Source organism: Nipponia nippon, unplaced genomic scaffold (genome assembly GCF_047370975.1).
Source record: "Nipponia nippon isolate SJK-2023a ecotype South Korea unplaced genomic scaffold, ASM4737097v1 scaffold_1, whole genome shotgun sequence".
Lineage (NCBI taxonomy): Eukaryota > Metazoa > Chordata > Aves > Pelecaniformes > Threskiornithidae > Nipponia > Nipponia nippon.
The window spans coordinates 47,012,501-47,031,292 of NW_028262290.1; the positions used below are offsets into that span (position 1 = coordinate 47,012,501).

The 18,792-nt window shown below is 37.5% G+C and overlaps 1 protein-coding gene across 4 annotated transcripts in view; it reads left to right on the forward strand.

Moving 5' to 3' along the window:
* The window catches only part of NOL4 (nucleolar protein 4), a 204,584-nt gene that overhangs the window by 158,341 nt on the left and 27,451 nt on the right, over positions 1–18,792 (forward strand). For all 4 annotated transcript variants that reach the window (XM_087735887.1, XM_087735896.1, XM_087735907.1 and 1 more), the window contains one exon: positions 10,812–10,925. In XM_087735887.1, the coding sequence (XP_087592013.1) occupies positions 10,812–10,925 (114 nt within the window). The remainder of the gene's footprint in view (positions 1–10,811; positions 10,926–18,792) is intronic.

The following is an 18,792-nucleotide window of genomic DNA, read 5'->3' on the forward strand; positions in this document are numbered from 1 at the left end:
TTTTATTATTTGAAATATTGGAATAACACTGTTTCTGAACAATGGAAATGCAGATGAAGAGAGACAGGTAGAATAAAGGACATCTGTACAGATAAAAGTGCCAAAGGTTGACTGGTGGTGTACATGTCAGATCATATAGCCTTCCAAAATAAAAGAAGGAAAACCAGAAAATAAGTATTTTCTACGATACGCTAAGTAGCATCAAATTGCATCTACTCAGTCTGGCTGAAAATTATTCAGCAACATCAAGTTCAGCTTTCACAATGCCAAATATTTTTATTTTGCTGTACTTTCATTTGAAAATACTTACAAAATAAGCCGATGCTAGTAAGTCTCCTCGCTGTTCCAATTTAAGGCGTCATTACTGTCATTATTCACACTGATGAGCAGTTATGTAAACTGGCTCATTTTTTGTCAGCTGAAAGGCTTGCGCAACTGTTTTGCGATATGAATAAGGGTTTTACAGTCTGACCCATAAAAGTTAGGTTGGCTTGACTTCAGTGCACATTTGCAAATGTTACTTTCATATGAATAAAGGTTGCAGGATCAAATTTATTCCTGGGAGGGGAAAAGGAGCAGAGATGACCAGGGACATGATCCAAAGAGGCAATCTTTATAGTTCAGAAATATTCCCTGTTTTTATAATGTTCCATGGCAGTTTATGATTGGCTTTATTTCTTTTTAAACAAACAAATTACCCTTTAAAATATTGACTTTGCTGCCCATGAATGGAAGTGACAAGGCACTGGAGCTCATGCCAAAGATTTCAGCCCTCTTGGGCCTGAAGGGAAATTTGTCCTGCTTCCCCATTCACAGGTAGGAACACAAGCCAAAGACTATCCAAAGCCTTTGGAGGAGCTCCCATTAACTTCCTAAGAGAATAACTGGTGTTTTATGTTTATGTCTTGAATAATTCTGAAATGTAATACGTATCCATTTGTTGGTTTTAATTATTTTCTGATTTCTAAATTACTGTATCAGCATCTCCTGATTATAAGTAGTTTTTAAAAAGGCTACCATGGACAGAGGCACTTGAGTGTATGATTATTTTAAATGTACTTACCATTTTGACAGTGGAAAAGAATCACTTTGTCTGGATAATAACATTTGTTCAGAACAATCACGAAGGGACATGTTGGTGTTGATTTGAATAAGGTGCTACCCTCAAATATAGCAAAACAGGATAATGATCTCCTCAGGAGCAATAGTGCTACTGTTGTTATATTAAATAGGATGTCAGATAATAATCTCCACAGGAGATGTCTTTTCCTATAGGCATATTAAACACAAGTTTTTAATTTTGTTCAGGTTCAGAATGCTACATTTTGAGTATCTAGTTGCAAGAGAAAAAGAGAGTAATCTCATATATGGCATATGACAGTTCAGACTGTGTGTGGAACAGTGCAGCTATCTACAGCGTCATATTGTAAAGTGAAGAGAAAATGTAAACACTAAGTTAAATTAGTGTAAGACTGCATGGTAAAGATGAAAAAGTGTGCCTGAAGCCTCTTTCTGTCAGTTATTTGCCATCTGTAACCCAAATGACAGTTCTTGCTGCATAACAGGCCAGTTCTAGCTCTGAGGCAATGGGAAAGGCTCAGTCTCATGAGTGTTCATATTGTTAATTAATGTGTTTCTTAGTATTAATATTTTTAAGAGATTGCTTATGGTTATTCTGCTTCTGCTTATGACAGATAGTTGTCTGTGGACTCCAAGGCAGCTTGCATAGCTTCTTGTTACAAATACCTCTTTGAGAAGCTCCCTTTCTACATTGGAAATGCTTTCCCCATTTGACTGTTCAGCTTGTGTTTGTGCCATTTTCATTCTGACACAAGCATATCCCTCAACAAGGCACTGTCGAAGTTTTTCTCATGAATTGTAAGATTGTTTTTTCTCGTCCCATTGTCTCTTGCTTATGGACTGTTGAGATTGTTCTCTTACTAAATTCTATGATCTTGCTCAGAATCTGTCATTGGGAGGGAAGTTTGTCAAGCCCTGAAATCACTGGCTTTTGGATGGAATCTCTAGGTTGTGCTTCCACCTGCACTATGCTGTAGCACTTTGTGAACTTCTTCAAGTTCTTGATGTTTGTAAAGAAATTCTTTCTTTTTCTCTTCTTTAGCCCATAAGCAAAAGAAAATATATATTACTGTCTCTTTCTCAAGGACTGATATTAATGAGAATTCCTTTATATACATTAAGTGTTTTGTCACCTATATATGCTATACAAGAGGAATTTTCCCCCTCAACTGGTCAAATGACCTGTTTCCCTAATGTTTTTAAAATCCATCCTTTAGACTTGTCCTAGCCTCTGTATCTGTAGAAAACTGCTAATTAAAAAAAGATAGTAAAAAGCTGCTGAGGATATGTGGTATATATTTACTTAGTTACAGTCCGGAAAAATTTTAGATGCTAGAAATAATCAAATGAGGTTGAATTGACTTAATAATTACATTTTCTTTCTGCTATCTGCTTCCTCCCATCTTCATGATCTCCTATCATCAGTCTCACTGTATTCAGTTTGAAACTGCATCTTACAGTATCTTTTTCACAGTTATGCCATTTTTTCTATTTGCATCCCAATGATAGAGCAAGGTCGTAAACTCTCATTCACAAAGAGATTCTTCCTTTTGTTTAAGCAAAAGCAAACCTTCCTTCCTAGGCAATGCTGTCATATAAAGCAATAGTATCAAAGACCAAAGTATTCTTATGTATTGGAGAGGAAAGGCTAGTCAAAAATGCTTTTCATTGTCTGAAGATAAGTTTGGATGTGTCAGAGAAGAAGAATCACACTATGCCTGAAGACAGTTCCTCACTCAGAACTCAGTGTTGTTCATCCCAGCTCCTCCTGTCCTATTGCCAGCTTCAATAACAAATAACTAAGCTCTGTATCTTTCACTGCTTCTGCCATTTGGATGTGCCAATTGGCTGTAAGAGGTGTTTTAATGATTTGCAACTGTGCGCATATGATCGAGGTGTTTTAAATGTGTCTAGTGGCTTGGAGTGCTTCTATATTGTGACTGAGCAGCTTCTGTGGGGACTGGTTTTCACAAGGGGGTATGTTTTCTGAAATTGGCCTCGTTAAGATTTCTCAGGATAGATATCTAGCCTCTGTTTTAAGTTTTAGCTTTAGAGACAGGAAGCTTTCATTATTTACTGAATTTAGTGCTGAGTAGTCCAGTTGCCCTCGCAGTCATATGGCTTTTCAGTCATCCAGGCCTTTTATGGCTGGGACAGTCATAAACATTTTCTGGAAGATGAGGATCCGTTGGTCCAGGGATGCACACCTAATCTTGATTAATAAGCTGGGAAGCATTAAGAAAATGGTCACAAGAACAGTTACATGAAGATCTACAAATAATAATAAAGTTGTTGCTTTGTGCTAAACCCCAAATTCTGTTGACTGGTCACTTTCCTTTCTAAGCATCTCACCCTTCTTAGACAGTGGTTAGCTTATGTAAGTCCGATGGGCAACCTGGTTGAAAAAGGGCAAAGCTACTCTCTGACAAACTTTGACTTTTTGCATTAGGTCTCACATATCCTTAAAAAAAAATTTTTTTTTAGAAACAATTTCCCTAAGGCTCTTAAATATTTTTTCCCCCACAGAACAGTTAAGTGAATGCTGATCTGATTTTTCAGAACTGCCTTTTACATCTGTCTCAGATGATACCTTTTGCTTTTCAATAACTTTTGCAAGCATAGGCAACTTTGGAAAAGTGAGTGGGAGAAGAAGTTACACTTTTTCCAGTAACCTTGGAAAACGTGAAGAAGTTAGCCTTGAAAAAGGCGTGATATTTGGAAAAAGAATGAAAACTAAAAAATTAAAAATACCTAGCAACCTGATAGTAATTAGTCTTTTACATTCTGTGAGAGAGGAAATGATAGGAATGCAATTTTGACATTTGTTTCACATTTTTATTGAATTTAGAAGAAAAACAATCCCCTCCAAAATGTCACTAAGTTCTGATATAGAAAAAAAAAACCTTTTTATGAACACAAAAAAACCCTGGGGTAAAAGAATGTTCACCCTGATTACTTGTAAGCTTGAAATCAGAAAAAAAGTAGTAAATATGTCAGTTTTTCTTATGCTGTGATTGAGACCTCTGCTGCAATGTTACTTGATTAGCTGGTTTGTGCCAGTAGCATATGGGTAGGGAGCCAGGTCAGTGTATTTGTTTAGGGGAAAAAGGAAATAATGTTAAATCAAACTCAGTTTTTCCAGTCCTCTGGAGTTTTGCTAGTAAACTGTTTGCTGTTGGAGTGTCCAATCCAATCCCCTCCTAACTCAGAAGGAACTAGTTCAGCATGATGATTCCTGGGGTGCTCTGTCACTCTGAAATACCAGATAAATTTGGGATAGAGGTAATCTTACCTAAGTTTGCTAGAGAAATTAGGTGACTTGGGCTCCCTCAGCAATCGGTGAAGCGCTTGGATGAACCAATCCAGAGAGATTCATCCCCAGCTGTCTCATGAGTTCAACTTCTGCAGATACCTGTCTGATTGAAACCAAAAGGAAGCCTAGATGTCTAGTTTAAACAAAAATACGTGAGTTTTAGCTGGATAAAGTCAGATGGATCTTCTTTCTGTTGTTCACATAAGTCATTTAAAGTTTCCACTAGCCCCACTGAAACTGCTCTCGGACTTAGCCCTGTATGAAGGCACAGCAGTGGCGGCAGCAGCAGCAGCAGAACGGTGGTTGATGGGAATGTGTCACTTGCTTAACATTTAGACAGGAATATGGATGTGTTAAGATATATATGGATACATTTAGATGCTGTCATAATCAAGGTGTAACACACAATGTTTCAATTAAATGTACTTTAAAGCTGAAAACTTGAAAAAGTAATGTGAACATCACTGAACATTTTAAAAAGCTCTTCTGCAATTTAAGAAAATATTTCTAGTTATTTCTTTGCATTCCTTAATAGGTATTGCAATCGAGTATTTATCACAAGACTGGAAGACTGAGCAAAATATATCAAAACCCAGTCTGAAACGCAGTGCATTAAACTGAAACTACAAGCATTAAAATGCCAGTCCGGTTGTTCATATTTCACTATTCTGTACTAGCTAACAATTATAAAAGTACATCCAATAGAGTGCAGTACTGTACTTCAGTCTGTAAATTTAAGAATAGTCTGTGGAAAGGTTTCTGAATCCTCTGTAACTTGGAGTGTAGGACAGCTCTGTGTCATACATTTCACTGCATCACACTGAGTTAAAAATCTCATTTGAAGATAATGATGTGTACCCTGTCTTGTAAAGTATTTTGGATGTTTTCTATGAAAAAAATGCTATTTAGGTATTGCGTACTGTTATAAATATTTTGGGGATTTTAATACATGGTGTTAGATCTTAATAAGTTATTATGGAAGAGTTGTGGCATATTTGCAATATTTGCTTTTGGAAATGAACTGGTCTTACGATACCTGAGGAAAAAGCTGCCATGCATGAGAGCACTAGGGAGTATCATGTTGTTAGGAGTCCAACATGCAAAGAAATGGTTAGTGGTACCTCTGGAAAAACTTGGTTACTGTCAGTGAGGCATCTTAGGCATTCATCTTCACCTTTGGATGCCCAATCACTTTGGAAAATTTAGAACTATTCTTTTTTTTCAAGTTTGAGTAATAGTTAAAATATTTTCTCATGCACACATTTATGTTAGAGTTCATACATTTATGTCAGGGTCTCTATGAACAAAATGAAGGAACTTGTATGTTTATACTGAAAGATCTCCTTTTCAGTGTTAATTGGCCTAAACTAGAAGGTAGTATCGTGCACAAATGTCAGGTTATGAAGTTTGGCATTTTAGCAGGTGTGCATATGTGTCCATTATCTGACATAATAAATAGCTGAACTGAGTCAGACTGGTGTAACATGTATAAGAGTATCTAGACCATGACACCTTTGGCTTTTGTTTGTAAGCAAATACTGGATCTCACAAAAATTGCCAAGGTAGTAACTTTAGAGACAACAGATCTCTAACCACAGGAGGACAGCATGTACAGCAGATTGCAAACTTCTTTTTGGTGAATATACTGCTCCTAGTGGTTTAGACTGAAATATAATCCATCAATTATATCAATAATTTTGATGTATATCAAAAATGTACATTTGTACGGCAGATTTTTAGATTCTGTATAGAAATACAGGAATTGTGTGAATATGCCAAAAAGGGTATTTTATGTTTCCCATGAAGATGCTGCAAAGGTACCTTACTTTAAACAGAAGACCTGATGATACTGTATACAGTTGGTGTACTGCAAATAGGTATTTTACAGGATATTGAAAGTGCTAGTCTCCTTTATGTTACAGAATCAGAGATTTTACTAATAGAGCTAATTTCTAGAGAATCTGGGCCAAGGATTTCTGATTTCAACTACTAAAAAATCAACAACCTTGCAGGACTACTCCATAACTCCAGAAAGGCTTGTTGTGCGACACTTCGATTGTTGAGAGCCAGGTCTAAAGACCACCAAAGCCATGGAAGGATCTTCATTAGCTTTAATGTTCTTTAAAGCAGACCAACAGTTATTTGGCTACAGAGGAGTATCGGCTAATTTGATTTTTCATTAAGAAATCTGCATAAGTATATCTGTCAATAATTTGTACACTGTTCAGAAAGAGATAAAGGGATGAGTGTGTGAAGTCTCCTATCAATTTGCACAAAAATGATTTCTCTTAAAACCATGCAAATGTTCCTGTCCAATATGGTGGTTAAGTGTGCTTGTTGCTTTGTCATCATTGTTATCTACAGGCTCTGTGGTGGTCTCAAGAATCAGGTTTAAATTGCCTTGAAATGCAGTTTCAAATATGAGAGGACTGGTGGTGGTTGGTCATCTCCCTTGGGCTACTGAGGGAATTTCAGCCACTTCCTGAATATCAGTTGCTTCAAAAGATGTTAAAAACAGAGGCATCCGAATATACATGAAATCTAGCAGGTTTCCCTTACATCTTTTGTCAAAGTGCTCTTCATCTACATTGTGTTAGAGGCTGAATGTTGGTTGCATGTCAGCTGAAGAGACGTACAAAACCAAAAAACGATGTTTGTTCAAAATGTGGCTGCTGTTTTAGTGCAGTCACAAGCAGTATTGTGTTGCCAAGTAAATACGAAGGAATTCTTTATACTGCTGCTGTGTGATGGACAGAGGCATGTAGTCTTCTCAGAAGGTCTGTGTTAAGCTGTTTACCAAATTCCCTCTACGTTTTATTCATCTCTTCACCTGAAAGTCACTATAAAATTTTCACATGCCTCTTTTCTATCTGTCATTGTTTCAAAACGACAAAAATGTTATCCTGCCTTCTAATTTTGCCATATGAATTGCTTGTTTGGTAGACTGAAGTTTAGAGGCTTGCTTCTTTTCTGTTGTTTTACACATGGGTAGTTCCAGTATAGTTATTTCCTGCTTTACATCGCTGTCAAGTGAAAGAAATGCCAGACTGGAGCTGTGAAAGTTATGTATCAAACAACACGAGGTGCATTCTGCCAGTTACAGCTGGTCAGGAATTTTTTTCTCCTTTAAGAAATGTTAGTTTGACAAAGGTTTTCTGTTTTGACATACTCCAGTAAAATGAAACCTAGTTTCCTGCTAGTCCAGCGGGCAGTTTGTGGATCCAGGGATTGCAGAGGGAGCTTGGGAGCCCTTGGAAATAAGGACTCCTTGGATCCCACATTTCCTGCTGTAGTCCCAAACACGCAGGAAGGAACCATCTCTCAGCTCTGCAGAAGGGGTCCTGGGAACCCAGAAGACGTTGGTTTGGCTGAGATCTGCAGGCTCCCTTCTGCAGAACTGAATGATGTTGCTTTTGCCATGTTTCCCAAGGCCTTTGTGTCTCACCCTCGGATAGGGAGTTGAGAAATGTTCAGAACCCCACAAGGACTGGGATGCTTGAGCTTCTTACAGACATGCTTTTATAGCTGGTCGTCATGAGAGAGATCATGAATAATCAGAAGTATAGAAGATGAAGAAGTTAAGCTAAGCCAGAAGGGGACTCTGAGCTTAGAAGATGTGGCTATTAATTCAGTTTATCTAAAAACATCTTTTAAAAAGTGGTTATTTCAAAGCATTTTTTTCCTCTTAGGCAAGGCTTTTCAAAATTGATCTTTTTGACATTTCACAGATATGGCACTTCATGGAACAGAAAAATCTTTTTAACAGCTCTGCTGCTAGTGACAGAGGACTGCATTCGTCTTCTCAGTCAATGCCAAACTAGTGCTCTGCCTGAGTTAAGCTGATAGAACCTGAACCTTAACCAGATGATTTTTCTCCTGTGCTTTGTTACAGTATTTTACTCCCCAGGTGACTCAACCATGCATTCATTACATTCTCCCTAAGGTTCACTCTAGATAGTTCTTGACATGAACATATCAACAGCCAGCTGCAGTGATGAGTGAGAGAAATTATGGGTTAACACACATTTCAAGAGGAAGATACTCCATTACTTGGAGATTTCCTCATTTTTGCAGGTACTAATTTTTAGTTCAATATTTCAACAGTGAACACATAACTACCGCGCTCCTTTTCAGAGAAAAGCGCATGACTGCTTGCTTGATTTTTATAGTAACTCTTTATTTTTTATTTTATAAAACACTTCAATAAACCTATTCTCTCCCATAAACAAAGCAGCTGGAGTAACTTGCGTTCATTTTACTTTTTGTTAAGAAAATTAATTTTTTGGCTCATATGTCACCTTCTAAAAATCTGTTGATGTATAGGTAAGGATATAGCTCTAATTAAAGCCCTGAGCTGGAGGAATTATCCAAGTGTTTACTTGCCATTTTCAAGAACCTCATTGTATGGCCACTGCTAGAGGACCACACCGAGACTTCCATTCAGCCAACGTAGCCAATGTACCTTGAATATACATAAACCAGTAGCATGTACAGTGATACTTGGCCACCAAATAGAGGGAGGGATCTAGTGTGGCTAAGTGATGCAATAATGTATTCAGAGTAACATCACCATTCTAGGGAGGCAGAATAATAAATATAATGCTCTGTCATTGAAAACCTTCTGCAAAGACTTCCTCCCTCCTCTGGAGCTCCGAGGAAGGTGTCTGCTTGTACTGTACTGTTAACGTCTGTAACGACAGCAGGGTTTAACATCAGTGTCCCTCATCTCTTAGACTGATTTATTTTCAAAAGTGGATGGGAATGCATTATTGTGCAAACTGGAAAGAAGTTCAATAATTTGTTCTGTCAAATCAATCCAAGTATATTTTATTGTGTTGCAGCTTCTGATTGTCTTTCTTACATAGCTGTTACACTGATGCCAGAGAGCTTGCTCTTGGATGAGTGGGGAGAAATAAACCTATTGCACTAGTGAGGGAGACCCATAAATCCCTGTCTATCTCTAAAAGCTGGTTCAGCTTCTGGTCCGAAACAGACTGTGGTCCCATGCATTAGAGAAAGTACAGTGTCAGATAAAAAACTGGCATTCTGCAGAGCACATCCAAAGTCAATAAATGGAGTTTAATTCTTAAAGGTAAAAATGTAATATTTGTAATGGTTGGCTCCTCAGTTTCTGGAATGTTATAAAAACCATAAAATCAGTTGAGCCAACATAATGAATCTGTTCTAAGGTTGTCTAAGAACTGAATGGGAATACTTCAAAACTTGCTTCCAAAACTCAGTGACATTTCACAGCAGGTTCATATTTATGCTTTTAGGACTAAGAAGGTGTAACTCTCTAAAAAAAATCCAAAAAATCAAACAACAACAACAGAAACACCCCAAAACCTCCACATATACGGCCAGTTCCTCAGTACGCATAAATTTATATAGCACTTTTGAGTTCCCTGAAGCTCTGAAAATTTATGGAAGTTCACAACCAGTTCAATAAGTTGCAGTCTCTGGAATGGGTTTGTATGTATATCAGTATCTGTGTTATTATACCCATTTTCTATATTTTCTTGGTAATTCAGATATATCTTTGTATATTAATGAAGAAGATGAGTTTTATTGTGAGCTTCATCTTTCAGAAAAATTGTTTTGCATGTAATTAGGGAAAAAAAAGTGTGTAAATATTCTTCTTAATGCACTGGTAGGGAAGACAATATTGGAGTTCATAACCAACAATGGATTTTAGCATTCCCTTGGTTTTTTGGGGATTCATTGCACCTTTAAGCTGAAACATGTAAATGCTCTAAAATTAGCAATGAGAGGTTTTGAATCAGAAAAAATGAACCGTATCTAGTTGAACCACAAAATATGTACATTGTTGGAAGGCTGGCATTATCAAAAGAAAAACATATTTTTTTTTAAGTCATTTTAATCACATCAGTCATGTTGCAGCAAGGAATGCAAATATTCATATACTACAGATTGAGACTGCTCTGAAGTGTTCTGACAATCTGTTATGTTTTGAGTGATGTTTCAACCCTATCACTTGGGGTTTTTTGTTTTGTTTTTTTATGACTATAAAAAACCACTACTCATCTCTGTCACATGCTGTACAGGATAAAAAGCCTTTCCGTTTTCTTAACAAGAATCAGACGGCCAGGGTGCTGCTGGAACGCAGAGAATATGCCACTGTCTGTTCAAAGTACAGCTTAATGAGCCAGACTAAACACACTGGACAATAGAGCTGTGGGGGGAAAGGGCTTCTCATGGATCTATGGATCAGCTGCGGCTTTAACATCTAACTAGTTTCATTTTTCATCTTTACAAGTTCCATTTCCCTGTTTTGTTGGTATAAACTACATTTCAATGAGCGGACTTCCCTGCCTAGGTGACGGTATTGTGTGCTTTGAAAAAAGGATATCGTGGATTATGCTAGAAATAATTTCTGTGTTTCTTTTTTCTTTCATAGTCACGACCTATTCCCTCACACCTTACTTCAGCAGTTGCAGAGAGTATCCTGGCTTCCGCCTGTGAGAGTGAAAGCAGAAATGCTGCAAAAAGGATGCGGTTGGATAGACAGCAGGTACTGTGTTGTTTGGGGGTCTACCACATCCATATTTATAAATGCACTGGACTCATTTACATAGGATGCCATGCAGAAGGGTGGTGCAATCCCTTGTATGTTTCTTGCTAGCAGGAATAATTAAAATACAAAAGCTGTAGTTCTTTAAATGAATACACAAGCATGTCTTTGTCTCTATTTACATAAGCTGTATGAGGGTGCCTAGTATATTTATAATGTCCAGCTGGATAAAGCTGTATATTTGCTTTTTGACAGTTGTAGATTTTGAGGGCAGATTGTGTAATCTGTATGCTAGAGTTTAAAGGAACAGAGCATACAGTATATATAATTTACATAAATAACAGAAATGATGCATGTATCCATGAGGCAGTGTGTTTATCTGTGCACATATTCTCTTTCAAAATGTGTATGCATTTGTAAATGTAAGGTGAAATAGTGTGTTTCTGAAAATACCTATTTTCCTGAAACAGAAAACTTATTGTGATATATACCAAAATGCTGTCAATTACCTTATTAGTGAGTTTTTAAAGCTCAGATCAAGATTTATTTTTTCTTATGTGATTATTCACCTATTGTAGTGCATGTTAGGATTTCAGTATTTTTAATTTGCTGAGAATTGCATGTTTTCTTTCAATATTTTAAAATCAAAGTGGTAGCTTGTTCAGGCTTTGCTTATTAGTTGCTTCACAGATACAGTGAATGTCTAACATTCTTATTGCAAAGGTGATGATGCTTTATTTCTCTTCAGGATTTTCTTAAAGTCAAATATCTCACTTGTTCCAAAATATGCCTCAGTCATGGTAGATGAACTTTTTTTGTGGAAAAGAACATTTTTCAAAAGAACATTTTTCTTTTATACATGGTCCATTGAGTTCTTTCAAGTCCTGTCCTAATTGAATAAGGATTCCTACTACTATCCTTAGAACATTGATAGCTTAGGAGCGGAGAGTGGATATTGCTATTTCTTTTTGCTGTTATATTTTTTGATAGTATTGTCATAATTGTGGTACATTTGCCTTAAGATTTACAAATCACATGGGATATCAAAGTACTGTAATGTTAAGTATGGCTTAGTTTAGAAGTGGTGCTCATACAGATTGTGCAGGTTTTATATTCTCTCATTTGTTCTCTGATTTTTCAGTAACAAGTAAAAAAACAAAAAAAAAAAAAAAGAGAAAAAAGCTACAAAGTCGATGTGCTTACCCCAAGGAGAACTAGGAGAGACTTGTACAAACATCAGTTGCTTTCATTGCACTGGCTGGAGACTAACTTGTCCTCAGTAATCACAAAAACAGTGGCTCAGTTCCTTGGTCCAGCCAGGGTGAGGCAGAGTTTTCGAGTGATTTAGATGAGTATCCAATAATACTCTCCAGGGAGCCAGAGAGCTGTTGAAAGAAAAACAATTTTAAAACTGTAGATAGAAGTAAAAAAGCTTATTCATAGGATTTTTCTTTCTTCTATTTGTGGCGAAACTGTCACAGGATTTGGTAGCGGTTATTGTTGAGGGGAGAGGTATGTCTTTACTTTTCCTTACAGAATTCAAAATCTGTAGGCAGAATGGCTCCAAACTGATCTTCTTAATTACAGTCGTGATGTTAAAGTAGCAAAGTTGCCTACGAAGAACAGGTGTTGGGTTCTGCTTCCTTCAGCTCCCTCCTCTTTTTGGCAGCGAGTTCTGGGAACACTGTGGAGACAGTTGCAAATAGCATCAGCGATTTGATTCAGCAAGCAGTAAATTAGTTGGGTTGATGTAACTTTGGTGCTTGCAAAACTATTTGTGAATTCAGGATAGATGTGCTGAATAGTTTTGGCTGGAAAAAGTTATGGGAATGTGTGTTAGGTTGCTTCATAAAACTTACAGTGAGAAATCTACCCTGCAGGGCAGAGTAGTTAAGTCATTAGAGAAGTAGAAAAGCTTGGTTCTAGCCCCAGTTCCATTATTTATTCCAAGTATGTGACATTAACAAAGTAGATTGAGAGCAAAGCATTCCAGAATATTTCTGAGTGGGGTATTTAACACACACTGCTGTGCTTGGGTTTTATGCTGAGGTAGGAAGTGGACCTCTATCCTCACATCCAAGGGAAATCCCTTATAGGTAAAAGAGCTCTGTCCTTCTCATCTTCCTGTTTTTTCCTTTTACTTACTTTTAAATTTCCTTCACTTTTCTTACATATATCCAAAATGAAATATTTTCATTGGATTTTTTTCTTAAACACAGAAAGGTTGAAAAAGTTCAGTTCAGCATGTGGTTTTACTGTTCCATAACTCTAAAAAAAACCAGAAAGCAGCCTTGTTTTCTTGTTAACATAGCTGTACTTTTTAAACATAAATTTCCAAAATTGGGCATTACACCAATGGGTGGACTCAGGCTTTACGGACCCTTCAGTGGAAATTTGTGAGGAGGAAAGGGGAAATAAGATTTGGATAATGAAAATTACCACCTCATAAATTATATCAAGAGATCTTGTAACGGAGGACAAGCATTAGACAGTCCTGGAAAGTAGATTGTTAAGAGGATCTGGTAAGAGCACTCATTCAGCACTTGCCCTCGGTGCTGAATGGAACCGTTGCATTAAAGCTGCTTTATTCCTGCATGCAGCACAGTGAAGCTCTGCCTTTTATTCTCCAGAGGGGTGCTCTGCCTCAAAGTGAGGTGTAATTTGCATCTGCACCACTACCTTTTTCAGAATATTACCCATAAAATGTGAAGGTATTAAGAACACAGTGGGTGTTACGCCCAATCCTGAAGCTAAGACAAAACTTCAGCAGCTTCCTGAATTCATTTTCTTGTCTTGTTTATGCTCTTTCCTCCTCTTCCTCATTTCTCCTCCTCTCCTTGGCACAACACGGTCCCTGAGCAGGAGGTTCTGAGCATGCTGCATGGATGTCTCTAATGGAAGCCTGTACTTCGGTAAAATAATATGGATTTCCAAACTAAATATATTTTTGCCTACAGTGTTCATTTTAACAGTGACTTGATGAAAAACCATCTCAATTATTGCTCAGCAAAAAGAACCAGCTTAAAAGTCAAAACTGTGGAAACTTCTAAGAGCTCAGTTTTTCTTTTGAACAGATAGAGTATTGATCATGCTCATGACTATTAGCTGTTTCTTTCACAAGTGTTAAACATGAAGGGTTGGCTTTATGTACTTATAATCCTGTGCACAGATTTGTTATCTCTTCAGAGGAAACCTCTCCAATTGTGTGTGTGTCTTCACAGATCTATATATTTCCTAACTCAAGGCTGAAAATTTCTGCCTGCAAAAATCCAATTTTTAAAGTAAGTTAATGAAAACTGGTCTCACTGGCATCAATTACTTATTTTCAAAATTATTTTTTTTCATGGCAATAGTTTATTTCATAATGGGAAACTCAAAGTGATCTCGTGTGTCAGGGAACTGGTAACTTCCCATAGTTTTTGAAACTGCAACGATAAAAGCATTGTCAGTTTCTGAGACTTCTCTGTAAGGAATATAAATGTGTTTACTAGGTCACGGTAGCTTGGACTATAATGCTTTGGCTGTCTGACTCTGTTAGATGCTACTCAAGTTCTCTCTTTAGCTTCAGTGCATTTTCATTATCTTGAGAGCAAGCTCTGTTGGTTGGCCAGTAGCTTAAGTGCCGAGAAGTTACATATTCGGTACCTATTACCTGAGTGAAAAGTTCTGTCACTTCCACTTTTTTATGCTGCCTGATATTAAAAATAATTTATTCCCTTGCACAAATTTTATAGATTTATATATTGAAATTGTATAGGTTTACTGATAATACTGTCAAATGGTGAAATGCTCATGACACTGGGCTGGATTTGCTTTGGATCTTTCCACAGTCCAGATCAGGCAGTGGGTATAGAGGCAATGCAGAGCTTTTGTGTTGCTCTCCAGATCATCTCTGCTGAGTTTGGATACTGAAAAAGGGTAACTCCAGTTTTGAATTTTGAGGACTTTTTTCATCATAGTTGATAAAAAATGTATAAACAATAATTGGATTGAACTTCTATGACTTGCTTCAGTCAGAGATAGAAGAGGCATTATCTGAATCCTTAAGATGTCCTGAGTGATATCTTCGGATACTCTTCAGTGATAATCCTTCAAGATCTTTATTACATCTCTAGCAATATTCAGTGTGAAGCAGTTGCACTGAAGTGGAGGTTCTGGGATTTTTACATGCCTTCATTGCATATGGTGAACAGGATGATGTCTTGTGTTGTGTCCTTCGCTTTACAAACCAAATTGTGTCTTGGTTGGGCAAAAGAAGAGTGGTTAAATAAGTAGAAAAATCTGGAAAAAGTCAAGCAGTCATTACTGTCCTGGGCAGTAAAGAGAGTTTGGGATGCCTGTTTGTGGGCTGCTGCTGCAGAGGCCTCGGCTCTGTGGCTCTGCTTGTTGTCAGTCACAGAAATGGAAGTTTCATTTCAAGAGCTTAACCGTTGTCAGTCTCTGCTTTCTCCGAACAGGTATGTGCATGGTGTAGTTTTTATAAAACCTCATCAAAAAACAGCCCCGAGCAGTGTTGGGCTATGGTACTCTGTGGAAAGTGGAGGTGGATTAGTCTTGTTACTATCATGTCTGAAATCAAAAAGACCAAGGAAAATTCTTCAAGGGAAGATCTAAGAGGAAATAGTATTTTATATACATTAGTATGCAAGAGGACCTGCGCCTTTATTTTTACTAAGGAAGATGAAAAGGTGAAACCTCCCTTTGGAAAAGCAAATAAGAACAATACTAGGAAAAAATTGCCTTCACCTTTATTTGGACACAAGTGGTTTTTACAACAGCTGCCTTTTGTTTCATTGTTTTTTTTTTTAGAATTGATTCTTTTTGCATGCTGTCATGGTGCGAAATTTATGAATGAGCACTTTTCTTCTAATTGAAATAAGAAGTTTGTGGCGATCAAGACAAAATGAGAGCACCTAGGAGCAAGGAGAGAGGATGAATATGGGAAAGCAGGAAAAGAGCTGAATCATAGAATACTATGTCTCTAGAAGTGTATGAACCTTTTTATGGACATGTCACGTATAGTTAGCTGGATCACTTAGAAAAAGGAGGTAGCTTCATTGGCACCATGTTGTTTTGTACTAGTTAGGAATCTGGACCTTTGAGAATTCATTATTTTATTTGTAGATAGGAGAGTAGTGGTGACATATGACTGAGAAGCCAGTGGACTGGATTCTCTCCTGGACTCAGTCCATGTTGTTTTAGCAATTTCACCTCCATTTCAGTGAGTAGTGTCATATAAGGGCTACCATACCATGCAGAGTTTTTTGGGTCGCCAAAGGAGTGAGCTATGTACACTTCTGTCATCCGTATGCCCCAGGTAATCGGACATGCAATGTGTGCTTCTTTTGTAGTTACATAGCAAATGACAAGTTGAGCCCAAAGAGAGCTTAAACTCAGAGGAAAATGAAAGTTACCTTGCATATCTCCCATCCTAACGAAGGCATTTCTCAGCCAGAGCTGGTGTTTTTTAAATTAGTAGGCTCTTCGCAGAGTGCTTGTCAGTCAATATTTTATAGAATATACATGACAAGAAAAATGCTTTCTGCATTTTCATGTTTTTTAAATGTGAATTTAAAAGGTACAGTTTCTTTTAATTCCAGAGAGTAGCTGAAAATAACAAGTCAGACAGCTGTATAGCCTCACAAAGGTGTTGTCCTCATACCTTCACTGCACAGACATCAGAATAATACTTTTCTTGTAAAATTCATAATTTCTTTAGTTTGATTTAATTCAACTATCCTTTATCACTATCCACAAGGCAAATGGAAGGTAATACAATGAAGCTATTAGGATATGTGTACATCTCCATGTGCTCATGGGAGACAATTTCCCTTTCACTGAACAAACCCGTTATATGCAGACTAACTTTAATTCTTCACATGAGATTATATTTGGAGATGGCTGCAAGACAACTTTGCAGTTGCAAGAGTATTGCTTACTTCATCTCTATCTCTGCTTCAATTATTTCACTCTGCTAGGCATCTCAAAAAAGTTCCCTCAGTATAAAGATAAATGTCTTTTTTTTTTTTTAATCATAAGGTTAAAAGATATGATGTCAGACTAAAATAAACAAGATTAGGATAAATGTTCAGGTTATATTTCTGAGTCTTGAGGAAACTACCAGTTTCTTTAATTATAAAAGCTAAACTCAATAGAAAAAATCTTTGATTATTTGAGCTTTTCAAGTTGGTAAGAGCAAGTCTATGCACTGTGCACAGACTATCATGCACTATGATGCTATGAAGCAGTTCTTTAGGATGAACACTGAATGCATTTTTTAAGAAACATCTCATCAAGATGACAGCTATAATTTTTTCCATGCTGTGATTTGTAACCAGACAAATTAAATACCAATAATCATCGTGGTGAAGTGAAAGATAATATCTAACCCCCAAGGAAGAGAAAGTTTAGTGATCTTAGGTTTACACTGAAACATAAATGAACATAAATTTGCAAATTGGCACTTTAAACACATTGTTCACCTCCATTCTAGTTTGGGGGATAAAAAGAAGGCAAATCTAAAGTTTTCAGTGCTTTAGTAGCATATGAATAGGGTGTTAAGAATATTGCAACATTTAGTAATTTTAACAATATTGGTTTTAGCTGTTAGAGGAGTAGGAGTAGGTGGCTATTAGGTTTCTGACAAAGCAATTATGGCCTGGGCACATATGCTGGGAGCTGACCTGACATTTGCCTCTGGATAGTTGTCATAGCAGCAACCTGAATAGAGCAGCTTGATACAAGTGCCCGTTGCAGACTGGATACACGTTCTGTGCTAACGCAATACGTCTGAATATTTATGCAAGTGCACATGTACTGCCACTTGGAAATCACTGCTACTGTGTTCCCTTAATTCCTAAATGTTCATTTTTAAAGAAATTGAGATTTGTAAGATGTTAATGATTTGCCTCCATGCAATTTCTGGTGCCATTTCTCTGCATGTAACAAGGGGGTTGACCTAAAGAAAGACTCTTCAAGCACAGTTTTATTACAAAAAAAACAGTCTGGCTGTTGCAGACCAGGAGCAGTTTGTGTCTCTGTTAAGAAGGAAGGAAATTACTGGTAGACAAATTACAGGTAATTGTAAAACTGTTTTGGAAGAAGCTAATTAAAAATCTGAGTTGCAGTGAGGGCATGGGCCTCCTTTTCAGGATCACTATATCTGGCTTTCAGCAGTTAGGGGGAAGACACCTTTAAACCTTCATATTTGAGGACAGAGAATTTGTGTTTCAGCTGCACCACTAATGCACAGCTTCTAAATCTTGACACACTGAGCAGTTATTTCCTGTATTACCCTTCATACAGCAAGAAAGAAGGAAGAAGGACACGTATTTGCGTCTCCATGTTTACGTTGTTGTTCTCTTTCCTGATCAATGCGTACTGCAGCACCCAGGAGGAAGGAAGAAACAAATTGTAAGGTTCTTAAATGCTCTCTTTATTCTGTTGTTTATATTATGTGGTTTTCTATCAAGGGCAGATTTGGACAATATCAGTTACAGAAAAGGGAGTTATGCAAAAGTGTCTCCAGTGGACACTGGGGAATGCCCTGCTGAGGCAGTGCTTCTGTGGCAGAAAGCTGCAAATTCAGAGGGAGCACGAAGAAGCGGTTTTGTTTCAGGGAGATGGAGTCCTTGCCACAGCTATTCAGTATGCAGGAAGAACACATAGCTCTACCTCCTTGTTAGAGGTGGAGGAGAAAGCATCAGGAGTTCCCTTCCTTCTGGGTGTCACAGAGCCTAATTTGCTCTAGGGGATGGGAAAGAAAAGGCACTTCATCTGTGCTGACCACAAGTGGCAGCAGTGCGGAGGGATGGGGCCATGTCCTCTCTCTGCTGTATATTTACATAAGACCTGAAAAATTCCATCT